Source organism: Triticum dicoccoides, chromosome 6A (assembly GCF_002162155.2).
Source record: "Triticum dicoccoides isolate Atlit2015 ecotype Zavitan chromosome 6A, WEW_v2.0, whole genome shotgun sequence".
Taxonomy (NCBI): Eukaryota; Viridiplantae; Streptophyta; class Magnoliopsida; order Poales; family Poaceae; genus Triticum; species Triticum dicoccoides.
Genome location: NC_041390.1, coordinates 276,236,794 through 276,255,884, shown reverse-complemented (window position 1 = coordinate 276,255,884; position 19,091 = coordinate 276,236,794). Strand labels below are relative to the sequence as shown.

The 19,091-nt window shown below is 42.8% G+C and overlaps 1 protein-coding gene and 1 long non-coding RNA gene across 2 annotated transcripts; both read right to left on the bottom strand.

The window, feature by feature from the left end:
* Window positions 1–1,903: 1,903 nt before the first annotated feature.
* LOC119316779 lies at window positions 1,904–5,275 on the bottom strand. Its single transcript, XR_005153305.1, has 4 exons — window positions 4,645–5,275; window positions 3,247–3,410; window positions 3,103–3,158; window positions 1,904–2,232 (listed from the first exon to the last, which is right to left on the bottom strand). It is a non-coding gene; the product is annotated as an uncharacterized LOC119316779 (long non-coding RNA).
* A 1,953-nt stretch (window positions 5,276–7,228) lies between these two features.
* On the bottom strand, window positions 7,229–10,432 carry LOC119316778. Its single transcript, XM_037591160.1, has 3 exons — window positions 10,292–10,432; window positions 9,108–9,348; window positions 7,229–8,319 (listed from the first exon to the last, which is right to left on the bottom strand). Exons 2-3 carry the CDS (start codon window positions 9,326–9,328, stop codon window positions 8,163–8,165), a joined length of 378 nt encoding a protein of 125 aa, XP_037447057.1. The 5' UTR covers window positions 9,329–9,348; window positions 10,292–10,432; the 3' UTR covers window positions 7,229–8,162.
* Between the last annotated feature and the right edge of the window lie 8,659 nt (window positions 10,433–19,091).

The following is a 19,091-nucleotide window of genomic DNA, read 5'->3' as shown; positions in this document are numbered from 1 at the left end:
GTCACAGTAGACTTGATCTTCTTCTTCATTCACTTGACGGTGCATGGCAACATGCTCGAGGGCTTCCATCTCATCTTCACTCATGGAGTCGTATGAGCCATCATCATTTGCAATCATTGTTCGTCGGTTGATGCATTGGAAGGACTTGTGTTCATGCCCACACATGTGAAGCACTTGAGAGAACTTGTCTTGACGGGGTCATCCGGTGGTGTCGATGATGAGGGAGTCTTGGACTTGTAGTTGCTTGCCGGAGGATGTGTCGAGGAAGGTGTCGCTTGCTTGGAACTTGACTTGTTGCCGATACTTGGTGATGCTCTAGTCGAGGTACGAGGTGCCGAAGTCATAGTTGAGGGAACTTGAGTGTAGGAGTTGTAGTTCTTGGAAGAGTACTTGGCGTATTTGAAATCTTCTTGTACTTGTCGCTCCACCTTGGTCGCTTGATGAACTAGCTCGAGAAGGTTGGAGTAGGGTTGGAAATCGGCAATCTTCCTTATTGGGTGATTGAGGCCGTTCAAGAAGCGCATCATAGTTTGCTCATTATCTTCTTTGACATTGGCTCTTACCATGGCAATTTCCATCTCTTGATAGTATTCTTCCATCGTCTTCGTGCCTTGCTTGAGAAGTTGTAACTTCTTGAAGAGATCGCGGGTGTAGTGTGTAGGCACAAAGCGAGCTCTCATGACATCCTTCATTTGTGCCCAAGTTGTGATGGGTGGTTCGCCTCTCTCTTGGCGGCGCTCGATCACTTGTTCCCACCAAATGAGGACGTAGTCTTGAAACTCGAGAGATGCCATGGCGATCTTCTTTTCCTCGCCGTAGTTGTAAAGATGGAATGTCTTGTCGACTTTCAATGCCCATGAGAGATATTCTTTGGGATCATTGCTTCCAGAGAACTTGGGCATGGTGAACTTGAGTTTGCCGTAGCGGAGTTCTTCATCATAGTGGTGGTTTTGATGTTGCTCTTGGCATGGGGGAGGGTCTTCAAGCACTCGTTCTGCTTGATGTCGCTCTTGGCGTGGGGGAGGTCTTCAAGCACTTGTTCCGCTTGATGTCGCTCTTGCCGTGGAGGAGGATCTTCATCGTGATAGTACTGGAAATCCCCTTTTAACCGACGGTTAAATTACCGTCAGATATTTTAGTTCACCATCGAATATCCTTATAATTGACGGTTCACTGTCAGCCATCTTCCATCGGCTATGCTTCGTCGGCCATTAAACTAATAGCTGCCGGTATAGTCGGCTAATACCTTCGCCCACAGCAATAAGCTGACGGTGAGCCATCGAGTATGTTTTGGTCTCCAGGAATCTCGCAATAACTGGACGATGCTTATAGCCGAGGGTCTCGTCAGGTATATCATCCTCGATAGTAATTGCACACCGTCGGTTTTCATAATGGTCGAGAGTATATGCCAGCCATCTTCCATCGGCTATGCTTCGTCGGCCATTAAACTAATAGTTGTCGGTACAGTCGGCTAATACCTTCGCCCACAGCAATAAGCTGACGGTGAGCCATCGAGTGTGTTTTGGTCTCCAGGAATCTCGCAATAACTGGACGACGCTTATAGCCGAGGGTCTCGTCGGGTATATCATCCTCGATAGTAATTGCACACCGTCAGTTTTCATAATGGTCGAGAGTATATTTCACCTGACGGTGTTCGTTATTACCATGAGGAGAACCAAACCCTCAACTAATATATTTGCCAACCGTGGATACACCCCTTTGGGGATTCTTTTATTTGAGAGTCCGGTGAACACTGTCAATTTATTATTCACGTATGGTATAAAGTGATCCCTCGTGTATTGCTTTGACCGAGGGGTGTTGCACAATAGGGAAGTGAGATTCACAATAGTAGCATTTCAGAATATTGCATTTCAAATACATCTCATAAGTACACAAGCACACATCACAAAAGACCATAATATATATTTATTTAGGATAACCTCGGAAAGTATCATAGGCCTAATTAGTTGCATCCAAATTACATTGACCATTATGATCCATCTTAAAATTGTCAAATACAAAACAAAGTAGTAACTTGTACAAAGATTTTACATAAGCTAAATTTTCCACAAACTTTAGAACTTCTCTTTGTTGCATTACTTGAAGAGAACGTCGAGTTTATCACCGTCATCGCCCTAGTTATCATATTGCTCATTGCCACATGGATCATCATCACCCTCCACATAGATGTCATCTGCCACTTTGCCACTCTCCAGTCTTGCATCACATTCCCTAAGAAATGATAATACTAATAGTTGTAAGAGGGATGAAGTATAATGTTATTGTAATTGAAATTTAGTTGGCCTACAAGAACCAAACTGAATTGTTCAAATTTAAGTGAATGTTGCTTGGTGTGCGAAATACCAACACGTAATGTATATACAACTTTGAAATAAGAGACTCGGTGTTATACCTCTAAGCTCAGGTAAATTAACAAATCATAATTAGTGATATAATTAGACCAAAATGGCCAACAGATACAGGTAAAAAAAATCCTTATCTGAAAGATAATCGTTGTGTGGATATTCAGTTCATATGCTTTAACTTGAAAAGATTTTATCGCACTGTATGCTTTAACTAGTACAGTTGCTAGCATGGAGCTAATTTATTGGAATCCTGAAACTTGCAATTTTGTGGCGTGGCTTAACTAAGGTGTGAAGGTCCTGGCCTCAGAACATGAAATCAACTCTTGCTAGCACAGTAATACATGGGATGTAAAATGAAAACAAACACTAGGCTAACTTGTTTATTTCACTATGCAGTATAACTTGTGCTGGTTTTCTAGAGACCTAGTTCCTCCTCTAAAACTAGAATTTTTGTTACTGAAATACAACTCTCACTAAAAAATACCGATCATGTGCGTATTGTTGATCTTTAAAATATAGCAAGCTTCAGTTTAGTTCCCAGTAATCAATTTCTACAGACATTTGTTAGATTTGCATGTGCGAATGGAAAAATTGATCTTACCATTATGGTCAAAGTAAGGTGCAACAAACTGTGATTAGCACGACGACAAATCTTGTAATAAAGTGCAAGAAGCAAGCAAGTCATTATGCTCAAAGTAAGATGCAACAAACTGAAGTTTAGCTCCCTCGTAGTTACCTTGCTTTGCTACTGCAAGATCTGAAGAGAAACTACAGAGTGGGGTTTCAACCTTGCTGCAAGCCAATTAACCTACAAGAGATTATTCATACAAGATACAAAGAACGGACCTTAAATACTTCAATAATTTTCTGCTATACATACGCAGCAGAGTGAAGTGATGTAAACTTGGCAAGTGATATAATGAAAGCATCACTTTGAGTCTTCATCGACATAGCTGTGGTGACATGTATTGTACAGCGAATCCCTGGAGGCACTGCCAGGTAGCCTTCTACCTGCTGCTTCACAGATGACTTGTCCATCTAATTCTGGATGACCCAGGGCAGTGGAGAAGAGATGGGAAAGGTAAGGGATTAGTAACATGATATTAATCATGGTCAGAGAAGAGTATAAATGATTGGCTAGCAAATATTTGATTGCCGACTGCACACTCTGAACTATACACTTCTGAAAATGAATTAGACTTGCTCTTGGAAGTGTAGAGCTACTACATTGTTGATTTGTAAATAGACATGCTCACTTTCTGGCTTTATTTAGGTGTGTAGCAAAAGCTAAAACTGAACCACAATCTCAGGTTTAGGGATGCACATGGTGACTGACCACAAAATGAATTAGAAACAAGTGCAACTCTGTAATTTTCAGCAAAAGAAAGATAAGTACAGTTAGCTGTTACAGATTTTAAGAGACACTTCAGTCATGTTTCTAATAACTTGGAACTATTGTAGCATTGCTCTTATATACGAATATCATGTTTCCATGCTTGTCTGGATAATACAAAAATTGTAGAGAGGAACTGAACCATGGTAATCATAAATCAAGGAGCAAGAAACAGCAAGGGTTATTTTCTCTTAGAGTAATAGTTGATGTATATGCAGCAACTCAATTTGGACCATCCAATATAGAAGTTAGCCTCAGGGTCCACGTGTTTTAGATAGCAAGCTATAACAAATTCGAAGTCTCCACATTATGACACTACTTGTTAGTATGTGCTTTGACTGGACTGAACAAGGTTACTTGCACATTTCTGAACTATAATATATTAAAGTTCATATTCCTGCTAGCATATGACATATATGGTTGCCTCGTGAAATAATAGTTTTTTTCTTCTAAAAAGCTAAGGGTGCTTACTTCAAATATTCCTTTTACAAGACATATTCAAGCATTCTACTTCGGAGATTGGTGACACAAGACAATATCAGAGACGAATTTGGAGGCAATCGACTATTTGACCACAGTAAGAAAACTTCTAACAAATGTAGTTGCCGTGAAAGCCCAACCAGTACTAATTAGTATGCAGCAAGAGATATTTGGCAAGTTCTAACTGCCAGCGATCATGGTTGATGGGTCATGCCCTAACTAAGATTCATCGAACAATTTATCTATTGCTGCACAAAACGAATTGCAATGATAAAAATATGTACAAGTAGCACACACACACAATCAATTACTTATAATTCCCTGCAATTTTTTGACTTATAATTCAATCAAGGGTGTGACAGAGAAGGTGAGAGGGGTGAAAGGGAGGGGAAGAAAGAGGGATACCTTGGCGCCCCACTGTGAACGTTGCATGCCGACTGATCCGCCATCCCAGAGGAAGCAGAGGAACGCCTGGGGCACCCGTCAGAGTGGAAGCAAACGGACGCCTGGCACCCATCGGAGCGGAAGCAGGCGACGATGGACCTTCGATCCGTTTTGGAGAACGAGGGTGGGTTTATTTTTGGAAGAGGATCAGGACTCAGGAGACTGCGGGAGGCTCGGAGAACGAGGGCGTTTTAGTTGGGTACTAGTAGAAATGCATGTGCGTTGCATTGAGAGAAAAAATAAATATAACCTGCTCTAGTGCCATTATGCAACAGTTTTTAATCTAATTATTTGAAACGTCAGAAATAAGGTTACACTGAATATTTCTTTTTAGACTTTGAAATTTGAACGTACCCTAACAATGTTAAACAATGTTTATGATGACCTATTTCAAGCGAGTATCGTGGTCGCTTCGATGGTGTTTTACAGCATAAGAAAATCAGATGTGCAGTTACTTGTTCATATAAGAGGAAAACTCTAAATTAATCTCTACTTCTAATGGAGCAGTTGGTAGTCTCGCTTTCAGGTTTTTTTTCGTCCCACCACTTCCGTCCGGGTTTTTTTCATAGGTTAACCGTCGTAGATTTTTTTCGTCGCCTCCCCCACTTCATCGGTTTATTTTCACTTCACCCTCTCACACAACGAAAAAAACTGAACGGATCAGAACTTTCTATACTGACGCAAATTATTTAGTAATGTCTTTATGTAAAAGAATCAATCACAATCAATCTCTAAAGATCAAATCTAAATTAATTAATCTTTATAACGTTTGTTTTCTTCCGAATCACGTCCATAACTTTCCTTCCTTGTTTAGGCAGAAACTAAGCTTCCTATGAGTGTAGTAATAGGAAGTATTCTTTTTCTTGATGATTCGTTTCCATGCATGATAATAGTAAACTAGGCCAACATTCACCATTATTTATCAACGTCATCAAACGTATCCATTCCTACCAGTTTTAAGGGAATCTACTCGCTATGTCTTTTTTAAGGAGGTCCGCTCGCTAAGTCGTCATCGCACGTTATTTTCACAAGCAATTCCCCTAAAAAAGGCGTGGGTATTGATAGTTGAACGCCCGCTAGGTTTTACGCCTGTCCCATCCTCGCGCTGTGCCGCCGCCACCCGCCGAATTTCCAGCCGCCCGAGCCCGTTAACTTCGCCAGCCATCGGGTCGACTGCCCCCGCCCCAAACCCCCATCCCCGAGCACTAGCTATCGCCGCGTTGCCGCCCCAAGCTCCACGCCACCGGGAACGAATCAAGCGTCGTCCCGACACCGCCGTCGCCGGCCCAGCACCTCCAGCCTTGCATGGACAGCTTCAATATGCAGTCTCCCTTGCTGCCTCACCTTCTGCCAGCGCATGCAGCGGCGGGGTTGGACGCGTGCGTGCTTGCTAGCTTGCTCTCCGTGCGTACGTACTTGCTCTGCGTGCGCCGCACCGGCCAATGCGCATGATGCGTGTGTGCCTGCTTTTCTGTATGTGTATGCCAGCGTGATGCGTGTGTGCGTTGCTGTGTGTGTATGATATAGATGGCCCGAGTGCGCCGCACCGGCCAATGCGCATGATGCGTGTGTGCCTGCTTTTCTGTATGTGTATGCCAGCGTGATGCGTGTGTGCGTTGCTGTGTGTGTATGATATAGATGGCCCGAGTGTGTGCATGCTGTGCTCTGCTCTTTGCTGATCTATGTGTTGGTGCTCCTGCTATATGTTCATGCCATACAAATGAAATTTCTGTTAATCTTCTGACATGTTGAGTTGGTTCTCTCTATCTTCTGAGGGTGTCTTCTGAGGGGGTGAATGCAAAGCAGTCTATTAAGCCAGGCACTATTGCTGAGCTAAATTGACAAAAAAAATATTGGTAGCCATAGTTGTAGTTAGTAGTAGCGAGTTGTCTGATATGTATAAAGAGCTCGTTGCAACTGAGCTCGTTGCTAAATTGACAAAAAAGGTCGCCAGTGTCACTTGATATGTATGAGAATATTAAATGTATTATTAACATGATTAATATTGAACTCTTAAAGTTAATGTGGCCCCGTTGCAACGCACGGGCGTTCTTCTAGTTTCAAGTGATATTGGGATGTGCATACAAGGTAAAGAAAAATAAGATTTCTACTTATTCATCTACTTGTGCATGACTACTAAAATCAATGTCTTTTTCGGTATTATATGATCCGAACTCTCTCAGGAGACTTAGTATAGTCTCAGTGTCATCAACAGATATAAGCATTCTGATCAGGTTAAGAACCTAGACCAACACAACAACATGAAATCAATATAATAAAATGTTAAATTAACGGAGATAAATAAGGCATAGAAAAAACAAAGGATGACCAATCTCAGGAAAAGAAGATGATATAAATCAACACCCAATTATACTGATTTCGTTTAAGAAAAACAGTGTAAATAACCTGTACGGTTGTACCAATAAGAGCATTTCCTTGGTATATCCTCGTAAAATAGAAAGGGTGAAACACTGAGATGTAAGGGATGTACTCATCTTCACCGTAGATCATAGAAGATCTAGCAATATATAAGTAGTTCAAATACTAAAGGATGTGTATACAATTCTAACACATATATTATCCAAAAAAATACACGCTTGGAAGTTTAAGGAGAAAAGCAACAGAAAACCAATGAGCAGAACGGAAAAAACATATGTACAGGAAGGAAACAACACTATGTTACTAAGATAGGAACGGCTTGCCACACAATTCCATGTGCTCTTGCTCTGGTTTGTGTATGTTTGCCTTGAATAGAGACCTCTGATGAATTTTCAATCCGGAAACTAATACAAGGGTTACCTATCTTTGATTAATTTGTTTTGCCAATTAATATACTTTCTCCAGTCCATGCAGTTTTGATTGATAAACTTTCTCCGATCCATCACATACAGATAATTTGTTTCAACTTCTAGTAATCTTGCAAGCTACAAAATCTGCAACTATAAAGAACCAGCTCCAGTTTACTTGCAAAAACAGATTAATGAACAACATAGCATGGTGTTCGACTATTTGTCAGCTTGTACCTAACAAGCATCATCTCCACACTAATTGGTCCTGCTAGGTCAAAATTACCTGGATGCAACAACCTTCAAAGAATCATCTGTTGATATAGCCGATCGCCCCTGAATTTGAGAGAAAACTTACGCTTAGATAACACCCAGAAAGGTAGTTAAAAACAACTATGTAACAAGCAAGCACATCATTTAACTGTACAGAAGCATGCAAACATGTTTTCAAGAAAAACATTGGTGGTGCTGAGCACAATTAATCCAGCCGCCAATACTGCATCCAACATGCCTCAATTTCTAGGACCTCCAGATAGACGAATGAACGAAGTAATACAGCTTTTCCGTTTCCAAACAGATGGATGGGAAAAGTATGGCTCGCCAGGATGACGAGGATAGCACAGACGCCGCTGCCCCACCAAGTCTAGGTGAGCAGGTCGCACGCTAAGTTCCTGAAGGATGACCCCGCGGCCGCTACGCCGTGCAGGACGCTTCCTTGACGCGTTGCAGCAGCGGATCTCCACTGGCGTCGGGCGAGCAGATGCAGTCCTTGAAGTTGCGGAATACCCCAGGGAGGGCGCCCTTGCCATAGACCCCGACCACGCAGACTTCGAAAAAAGGAAGCATGGACCTGCACAAGTCTTGACGACATCAATGACATCGTCCTTCAGTCAACTCACAACAACCATAATGAAACCATTCTGATCATACTCAGTTTCAAATTGAACATAATAATATCCATGAACAAAGCTTATTTCTAACACACAGATTATAGTAGTGCCTCACAAAAGATTTGTACAAAACAAGGGTCGCCTATCTTTGATTAATTTGTTATGCCAGTTGATATACTTTCTCTGGTCCATGGAGTTGAACATTACTTTGATTGATATACTTTCGCTGATCCATCACATACATATAATTTGTTTCAACTTCTAGTAATCTTGCAAGCTAAAAAATCTGCAACTATAAAGAACCAGTTCCAGTTTACTTGCAAAAACAGATTAATGAACAGCATAGCATGTCGTTCGAGTATTTGTCGGCTTGTACATTAAGAAGGCATCATCTGCATACTAATTGGTCCTTCTAGGTCCAAATTACCTAGATGCAACAGCCTTCAAAGTATCATCCATTGATATTGCCGATCGCCCCTGAATTTGAGGGAAATCTTATGCTTAGATCACACCCAGAAAGGTAGCTAAAAACAACTATGTAACAAGCAAACACATCATTTAACTGTACAGAATCATGTAAAACACATTTTCAAGAAAAACATTGATGGTACTGAGCATCGTTAATCCAGCCGCTAATACTGCATCCAACATGCCTCAATTTCTAGGACCTCCAGATAGATGAACGAACAAAGTAATAAAGCTTTTCCGTTTCCAAACGGACGGATCGGAAAAGGGAAGTATGACTTACCAGGATGACAAGGATAGCACAGACGACGTTGCCCTGCCTAGGTCCAGGTGCCGAGTTCCTGAAGGACAATCCTGCGGCCGTTGCGCCGTGTTGCAGGATGCTTCCTTGAGGTGTTGCAGCAGCGGATCTCCACTGGCGTTGGGCGAGCAGACGCAGTCCACGAAGTTGCGGAACACCCTAGGGAGGGTATCCTTGGTAGAGACCTCGACCGTGCAATACATTGGAAAAAGGAAGTATCGACCTGCACAAATTTTTACGGGGCAACAATAGCATAGTCCTTCAGTCACAAGTCACAATAACCATAATGAAACCATTCTGATCATGCTCAGTTTTAAATTGGGCATACTAACATACATGAACAAAGCTTATTTCTAACACGCAGATTATGGTTGTGCCTCGCAGAAGTTTGTTTCTAAAAAAAATCTCTCAAAAGCCATTTTGACAATGTCAGGCCTACTTTTGACAACAATTGGAAGGGGGCTAAAAAATTGATGCCAAACATAATATACCGAGATGTTTCGGCGAGAAGGAACTCACTATCCTGTGACGAACAGTGCAGAAGCAATCTCGCCGAAGTTCTGGAAGAACTCAAAAATTCGATGCGATGGAGGATTTTCGCGAGGAGCTGCTCCCGGGTTCCCTTTGTTGGTGCAGTGCTCTAATGGCTAGAATTGATGAGAGACGGCCCAAAGTCGAGGACTGGACGATAGTGGAGCTCTGACTCTGGCGATTGGGACGTCGTGGCAGACACCAGAGGCGAACCAAAGGATAGCGATGGGGAACCCTAGGCGTCGTGCTTGAACGATTCACCAGGGTAGACGGCCTGGAACCTGCGGCGACAATCCTCTATGTTGTAGTCGAATTTGTCCCCATCCACCTGCACCGCCGCTGCCGCCACCTCCACCTCCACCTCCACCTCCGTCCCCTTCTCTGTACGCTGCCGGCTCATCCGGCCTACGGCTTGCCGCCAGAGCCATGGATTTGAGCACCCATAGAAACGATGGCATGCTGGGCGCGTGAAGGGGAAGGGTGCGGCTGCGCGAGGCCCTGGCGAGAATCCTTGGGCGGCGCGGCCATTGGGGAGCGGTGACGCAGCAGGGGAGGTCGCATCGGGGGCTCCCGTTGTGAGCAAGCGGTAGAGGACGGGAGCGGAGAATCTGGCCGGAGGGGAGGGAGGCGCGGACCGTGGGGAGCTCGGGCGCGCGCTGCACAGCGCCGGAGGTAGCCGGAAGTGGCCGGCGTAGGTGGTGGTGGTGGCGGCGGCGGCGGCGATGACTTCGTGGGACTTCGCGAGAGGCAGAGGAGGCGAGCCCGTGCTCCTCCTGTGGTCGCGTTTTTTTCTTTACAAATCAGCTTGGACTACGGGTTGAATAGTCCAACCGACAGGGTGTTTTATGCAAAAATAAAGCGTTTTTCTCAGATTCATTTGACAAGGGACTGCGGGTTTGATGATTAAAAATCACATGGGTCTTCGTGTAAAAACGCCGTAACGGTGAATCCGAAAGACTCAACCCGTGCTTTATTATTACTAGCAAACATGTCCGTGCGTTGCAACGTGAGAACAAAATATATCATATGCATCGGTCCAATAGTACACAAAATCAAGTAAATCATCTTTTTCATGTTGTTAACCTGAGAAAAGTGGAACACTTGATGATTCTAGCATTAAATGTCGTACTAAGACTAACTATTGACTTATGTTAGTCCTCATAGTGATGAAAATGTGGGCCATTATTAGCTGAAGACGACCCAAAAGCTTCAGTAAATCTTTGACTTGTGTATATCGTTCCGCACATACGTGTGGAAGAAAGAAGGGTTAATTGGATAAATACCGCGCGTATTCTTGCGATTCCAAAAAACACCACTACAATTTACAAACTTTGAAAATGGTCCAGAAGATCAATGGCGTCGTCAAGGATTTACAAATGGTCATGTTGTGGAGCATGTAAAGACCTCCTTTGTGGTTTTGAGGAGGTTGGTGTTAATTGGGAATGGTCTGTGCATAGAGTCGCGCATGCGTTTGCTACGGATGGCTACTTGAATAAAATTTGTAAGACTTCGTTCCGAGTTCCACCCGAGAGTTTGTGAGCTTAGTGGTGGCCTCGGAGTGTAACATTCCTTGAATTCCGTAAAACAAATAGTGGCATGCTAACTCATGTCATATATTCAGCCAAAGATCATCTAATATTGGCATGCCAAATTTAACAATGTTGGTTGGTAGCTCGGTGTAAAAAAAAGGAAAAAAATGTTGGTTGGTACTTAAATTAATTTTTTTGCGAAAGATATTCAAATTAATCGTAATAACATCTTATATTATGAGACGGATGAAATAGCCTTTTCAAATTGATTAATTTTTTAGAAAATACTTTCAAATCAATCATGGGATATAAGTAAATACAGTTCATAGTGTCCATGAAATTAAGTTAAGTCCAATTACGGCTGGTGAGTTCTCGCCAACATTAGTAATATCTTTCTCAAAGAGGTTGCTGGAAACTACAATAACAGTCACATCAGAAAAATTCTTAACATGGTGCAGTGCCCAGTGCATATATATACAGAGTTAATTGCATTCTGCTTTATACTATTAAAAAAATACATTCCGCTATACTTGTTTTCGGTTTTCATGTTCAGTTTATTAGAGAATGCATGACATCATGTTCAGTTTATAGTAGTACTTAAAATTCCCCAGGCTTTCCGTGCACATGAAAACTGCATCTTCTCTCTCCTTCTCTATTTTCCCAAACCGCTCTCATGAAAGGTGCTAGAAAAATCTTCATGCTTCTTGTTTCTTCATCGGAGTTCTACCAACAAAATTCCCTACCTTTTCTTCTTCCAATCATTCTCCAGAGGCAAAATCAACTAAGTATCTCCTCCCTCGATCTCCTGTTGCTTGTTCTGTCCTTGCTCTCCTCAGCCACGGGAGGCGGTAGAGCTTACACTGCGCCAGAGTGTGTCTACAGCTGCACGAGAGGAAACAAAACAGAAGAGCTTGTGTTAGCTAGAGGCTGCCTGCGAGTATGGCCTGCACGGAGCCGGCAAGCGTCGTTTCGGTCGTTTCCGTATCAGGTCGTGAGCCACAGTCGATGGAAGAAGACAGAGGTCTGGAGCTGGCAAGTGGCGAGCGCCTCGGGGGAGAGAAGACGGCATGCCGCGCACGAAGGTGCGGAGAGGCGGCGGGATCCTAGAGCAGAGTAGCGTGAGGCGACGGCGGAGATGCTGGGGGAGGTGCCTGAAAGTTTCGTTGGTCGGAACCGTCCGTACACCATGAAAGGCCCGTCAAGAGGAGCGTCGACAGAATCGACGGCCGCTGTCTGCCCGTGTGCTCCGCTCTGTGCGTTGCCCCTGCCTTTGGGACAGTCCTACTGAGCGGACTAGAATGCCACGTGCGGCAAGATGTCACAAGTCGAACGGCGGGATCCTAGAGCAGAGTAGCGTGAGGCGACGGCGGAGATGCTGGGGGAGGTGCCTCAAAGTTTCGTTGGTCGAAACCGTCCGTACACCATGAAAGGCCGCGTCGAGAGGAGCGTCGACAGGATCGACGGCCGCTGTCTGCCCGTGTGCTCCGCTCTGTGCATTGCCCCTGCCTTTGGGACAGTCCTACTGAGCGGACTGGAATGCCACGTGCGGCAAGATGTCACAAGTCGAAGGTCGTCTTCTCACGCACGCCGCCAGCCGGCCTCAACTTCGACCAAGCTTCAATTTGACTTCGCGATAGCTGTGCTATGAGATTTTGTTGAGCCAGCAGCGCACACACGCAATGATACGTGATTTGGACATGATTTTGTGCTAGACGATATGTATGTTGCGTGGTGATGGAGATTCAATGTCAACAACACACACGAAGGGGATGATGCAGTGTGGCTGGAGGAGCGGTCCCACGCTGGCCGCCGGGGAGTTCGGGCCGAAGGCGTCGTCCATGACAGCGATGAAGCTGCGTGCAACCATGGATGCAGAAGCCGAGTCCCATGCTTCGATGTTGACCTTTATGATTTTCGAGCATAGTTCAGCTACTGGTGTTGTTGTTGTGCTGGCCCTGGCCGCTACTGGTCCGCTGGGGACCACGGTACCAAGCATCTCATCCTTCCTCTTTTCATTGAATCTTGGCCGTAGAGGGACATATTTAGGAGAGAAGAGAAAACATGTTATATGGCAGCAGGACTTGAGGTCGTATGGCATTAGGACTTCTAGTCCGCGTAGGATTGCAGCCGTGACGGGAGAGATAGAAAGCTTAGTTGATATGGGCCAAAGCAGTGCTAGCGTGGAAGTGGTCAGGCCCAAGCGGACGCCGGCGATAGCGAATAAGATAGATACAAAATTTAGTACCACCTCGAATATGTTTAAAATTCAAACTGAAAGTGTAAAATCGCGGAAAAAAACGTATTGTGACGGTGAATCCATGGAGTCAATCCGTGCTTTATTATTATAAAAAAAAACTAGCACAAATGCCCGTGCGTTGCAACGGGTACAAAATAAATAAACTTATTCTTAGAAATTTTAAATAAAAACTCAAACAACTTTGAAAGTAGCAAAAATATTATTTGAAGTGTTGAAAAGTGCATTTTCTATGCCATGTTGAAGGACCAATCTCATAATTCACAAAGAAATATTTTCTAATAATTAGTTCATAGTAAAACACATGAAAATCTGTCAATTTTGAACATAAAACAAAAAAGTAGTGTGGGTGCAAAGTTGAATGTTGAGCATCACCATAATATTCTGAAGTTGTTGATGTAACATTATGTATCCGGATTTCGCTGAGGAGGACTATCACTATGGCAGCCATCATATTCCTTTGTTTATATAGGAGGCAAGGATAAGAGCAGTAGTATGATGAGAGAGGGGAAAGAAAAGGCTTCCATGAAAACGTAATATAGTTCAGATTCACCAAAAAGCAACAAAATATCACTACATCAGATCATAGTTTGTGACAACACAATCTTTACTTTCTTGGTGCATCTGATCTGCATTCTATAGATCTCAATTACATTTCATGGATAAGAGCAAATTAACTTTCCCACAAAAAAAGAGAGCAAATTAACCTAACGGTTTTGTGACATATCTGGCCATCAACACAGGTTCCATGATCCACAACTTATGTCTGGAGATGTGCATTAGTTATTTCAGTTTAGAAAAAATGATGTATATTGTGAAGAATCAATCTACAATGTTACTTTGTTATTGTTACCTTAATGATGAAGAGTCTTTATCACGATGGGAACACCCACCAGCACAGAAAGGACATCCATGCACTAAGTGACCACGGGACGACATGAATCATTCCATTTTGGAAGGAGGGGCGGAGGAGTTGCCATCATATGCGGAGGAGGATTCCTCCGAGCCCAGAGGATGAGGAGGTGAAGAAGAGTCCCGGCTGAGACTCTTTTCCCTCGGCTCGGTTGGGCCGTTCATACTGAGGCCCATATAGATAACAAACCCAACGGCGGACGAATCCTTCTTTTTTAGGTATATATATATATATATATATATATATATATATATATATATATATATATATATATATATATATATATATCCTGGACACAAACATCGATAATATTGCAGAAACAAAATTTAGTACCACCTCGAATATGTTTTAAATTCAAACTGAAAGCATAAAATCACGTTAAGAAGCGTATTGTGACGGTGAACCCAAGAGACACAACCCGTGCTTTATTATTATAGCAAAAAGGCCCGTGCGTTGCAACGGTACAAAATGAAAATGGTTATAAACTCAAAATACAATTTACTATTTAAATAATGTTGCAGGTAGCATAACAATATTAGAAGTAAATTAAAGTACCAAGGACCATATTCTTGACACAACGAGTGGAAATTCGCTAATACTTCCAGAAAGAAAAGAAATTCCCTGAGGTTAGAAGCAAAATGATGCACCTCGTGTTCGTGTTTTACTTGTGAAGCTAACGTGAAGCTGACATCAAAACAGGAAGTAAAAAATCAAAGATATTAAAAGGCTTAGTAATCAAAGGAGATAAGCAATGTCCAACAAAAAGAGAAAACATTAATATTCGGAGTAATTGCGTACCAGTCACGCCTTAAACCATTTGCTACACAACGATTGTCGCATATAGGGAGTAAGTATATTTCCTTTTTTGCAAAAAAAACTTTCAATATATTCATCTTCCGTTATCTATTTCCCTTTTTCTTTTATTAAACATGTGTACACTGTTTATCATGCCTACTTTTCTAGATCACAACCGATATCTTGGCCTGCGTGCCACTTGTAGTATCTTTCTCTGTTCAACTTGTGGAATATTTTAATTTAAAAAAACATGTGGAATATTGGCACATTTTGGACCCATTCCAGGCATTGTGTATGAATGCCGATTTAATCGGTCAGTTTAATTAATAATCGGCCTCCATTAAATCCATCAATCCGCCTTTAATTAATTCCTCCATTCCATATATGAGCGAGATTTAATTGGGGTCTTTCTCCCATAATTCGGGATTGTTGGGATTTGATCTGGTCTCTCTCCCATTAATTTCACCAAACCATCTCTCTCCCCATAATTTTCCCTTTCATTACTTCCATATATGAGCGCCCGATTTAATTCTACTTTTTAATTCCTCCGTATATATATAATTCCTCTTCTCCCGTAATTCCTTCTTTTTGGGAAGCATGGTCGCTACGTATACATATCCTTTCTACTTTTACATGTGAACAAGACTTGTCTCAATTGGTGGCAGCGCTCAACATTGAAGTGGAGGTCGTGAGCTCGATCCCCCGTGAGCAATTATTTTTCTCCACGTTCTTTATTAGTCGGCCCGACTTTCCCAGATGCCGGTCACCGGCCCTTTTTCTGAAAGTACAATTGCAAGATAACACATGCACCTTTGTATTTAAGAAGTGAATCCAAGGCTAAAATAGTACTATCTTCTACTGACCATTCCACATATCAAATTTAGTCCATCTACATATCGTATAGCAAGAGACGGAGGTTTGAAGGAAGGGGGGATCTAACCTTGGATACTGCATCGTCGCCAACCTCGTTCGCCTCTCTAAACTGAATATTATGTCTGAAATATCCAAAATTAATAATTGGTAATAGTATTTATAGTGCTTCCCTACTACTCGAGGAAGGTAATATACGGTGAGACGAATGCGACAACGTCATTGCCTCAGCCATGTACGCCTCCCTTCTCACCAAGCCTAACTACAACAACAGACTTCAGTCCTTACAGGCCAAACAAATAGCAGCAACGTTAATGTTCATGCAGTGCTTAAAAGTATTTGATAAATTATTAGTAGTACAAAATTATTACAAAAATATCTAGCGCATGTTCACACAACAATTATTTTGCATCTTTTTGTAGAAATTTATCAATATGCACAATTAGCGTAAACTAAATTATAGGATTGTACGTAGGCAACACACAGCCACACATGTACCTTGATTTCTCTCTGAACTTCCCAGGCTTTTCCACTGATCTACTGAAGGGATATGTTGGCGTCGGTGGCGGTCAGCTCCCAATGAGGGGAATCAGGATTGCTAGCGCCCGTAAATCTTTTCAGTCATCAGAGGGTGCTTGGATACAAGGGACTATTTTTAGTCTGACTAAAAATAGTCTTTTTTAGAGGCTAAAGTTCCAAGCACCCCTGACTAAAGAGAGGCTAGGACTAGTCTTGAGGCTAAATTTTTTAGTCATGGGAAACCTACTAAAATATGTATTAGCTCTCTCTCTCCTCATTTAATTCCTCTCCTTAGTTCTGGATTGGAGGGTTTGAAGGATAATAAATGCTCAATAACTAGATTTTAGTCTCTTTAGTATTTGGATCCAAACATGGGTGAGACTAACAAGTTTTAGTCCCACTACTTTTAGTCATGAGACTAAAACGTATCCAAGCATGCTCTCAGTCTCCAGCATGCTTGGCTTTCCGCCGCCCACAATGGTTTCTAGCGTTCCATTGTGTGCCAGCTAGGTTGTAGTACTCAAAAGATGCAAAGAATACTCACATATGTTTCGCTGCTTCTTTATTTTTCGGAGACCAATGAACGTCTTGTTATTAGTACCACCAATTATATGCGACTCTAGGATTAGTCTACGTGATCATAGTTATGTCTTGATTTATTTGCCGCTGGATTCGCTCGCCACACCACCGAATCAATCAAGACAATAAGATACCGATTCTCTGCCACACCACCGATCTGCTTTCATCGCTCACCCGCACCAACTTCCAACGATCCCAGTTAAAGGAGCACAACGGTTGGTTTTCTTCAGACTTTATGCGTACAACATTGGTTACCGGCGACAACGCTCAAATTTTGGACGACGACGAGGTTGCAAGTGAGCCTTGGGGGCTGGTCGTCACGCAGCTAGAGCGCGAGGCGCCGTAAAAGCCTGCTTGTCGGACTTGTCGGTGTTGCAGATGTCACGGAGGTTGTAGGCAAGCTTGATGACTTGCAGCTTGCCGGAGATGAGCAAGTCGCGCGTGCCTTTGGGCTAGGTGTCGAGGACCACCTATATGAAGAAGTTAGACCACAATATACGCACCTAGATGAAGTGCCCCGCGGGATCAGCCTCGGCGGACGTCTCCTTGCCCAGCGGCTCCTCCGCCTCCACGGGATCCACCCTCACCTCTTTCCGAGCAAAATCGCTAGATTTTTTCGGTGTGACTCCTTGTGTTTGCTCTCGATGGGAAGCGAGCGGGGGCGTCAATCAATCAGAGATCCAGATCGAGCAGGATTAGGGTGCGATGATGGGCCATAGAATGGGCTGAGGCCCAGGCAAGCGATCCGAGGAATCGGTCGTACGAACCATTAACTTTAGTACCACCTTGGATTTTGGAAAAATATAGACGTGTGGAAAAAAACTGAAAGCGTAAATTCACGAGAAGTAGCGTATTGCGATGGTGATCCCACGGAATCAATCCGTGCTTTATTATTAGGGATAGACTAGCACAAATGCCCGTGCGTTGCAACGGGAAAAAACTTTGACGTGGATTTAAATTTAATGAGAATTATTAAATGTTGCTCATTTTCGGCTCAGTGCGCCACTTCTTCTATCCAACTCTAACAAATTTTGTATTAATATTGATAGAAGAAGGGAACATAATTCTAAAAACATATAGTTCACTTCATATTTTTCCTATTCCTCTTTCCTCGAGTAGCGGATATTACTCGCATTTGTAGTGATATAGTATAAAATTAATGTTATTGCCGTGATGTCTACCAGAGTAGAGTTTCAGTAGAGCAACAAAAAGAAAAAAAAAGCCAGAATGAAGAATAGAGGGAAAAACTTGTGGAACTCACAAATTGTTGTTAATTCCCTCACTTCAGAATTGTTCAATTAACACACTTGATTTTCTGTTTAAAATTAGATTAGTAACACAAAGTCTCGAGTTTGAAACATGCAGCGTGCAATGATGAGCCATGAAATCAACTGCCCCATACAATCCCACTTTAGTTAGGAGTTTTTCGCACTGCTTTTCAGTCAGGTCATGAAGTCAACTGTGTGGTGGTTTCTTTTAATGCCCAAAACAGACCGACCTTTATAAGGTTGTGCGCTCTGACGTTAACCTTGCTTAGGCAACTTGCTGGTCATACCGGAGAATTTCTACGTATATAAAGGGCTACGGATTGATCTAAACAAACGATGTGGGACTAATCTAACATAAAATATGGATGCTCACCTGATCACCCCTAGCGCTATCTATTTTTTCCCACGCGGCTTGCGGCCCAGCAAAGGCCTAGCACTCTATTTTTCCAAGCCCGGCGAAGCACTGCAGGTCATCGGTAGTACTATTCATTAGTACTAACGGCCCGCTCCAAACAGCATCATGCGCTGGTTCAATTGGTCGCACCCTTGGTAACGAAGTGGAGGTGTTGAGTTCGACTCCTGAGTACCAGGTATATGTGGACTGGTTTTTTATTTTTAGTACCACCTCGCTTATACATTTTAAATAAAAACTAAAAGCGTAAATCCACGGAGAAAGCGCATTGTAACGGTGAACCCACGGAGTCAATC

What these genes read in the sequence shown, in the direction of transcription:
- LOC119316778 (XM_037591160.1), bottom strand. Translation starts at nt 9,328, where the DNA reads ATGTATTGCACGGTCGAGGTCTCTACCAAGGATACCCTCCCTAGGGTG. An exon ending in GTGCTATCCTTGTCATCCTG is followed by an intron (nt 8,320 to 9,107) that starts GTAAGTCATACT and finishes AGACTTGTGCAG; the next exon opens with GTCCATGCTTCCTTTTTTCG.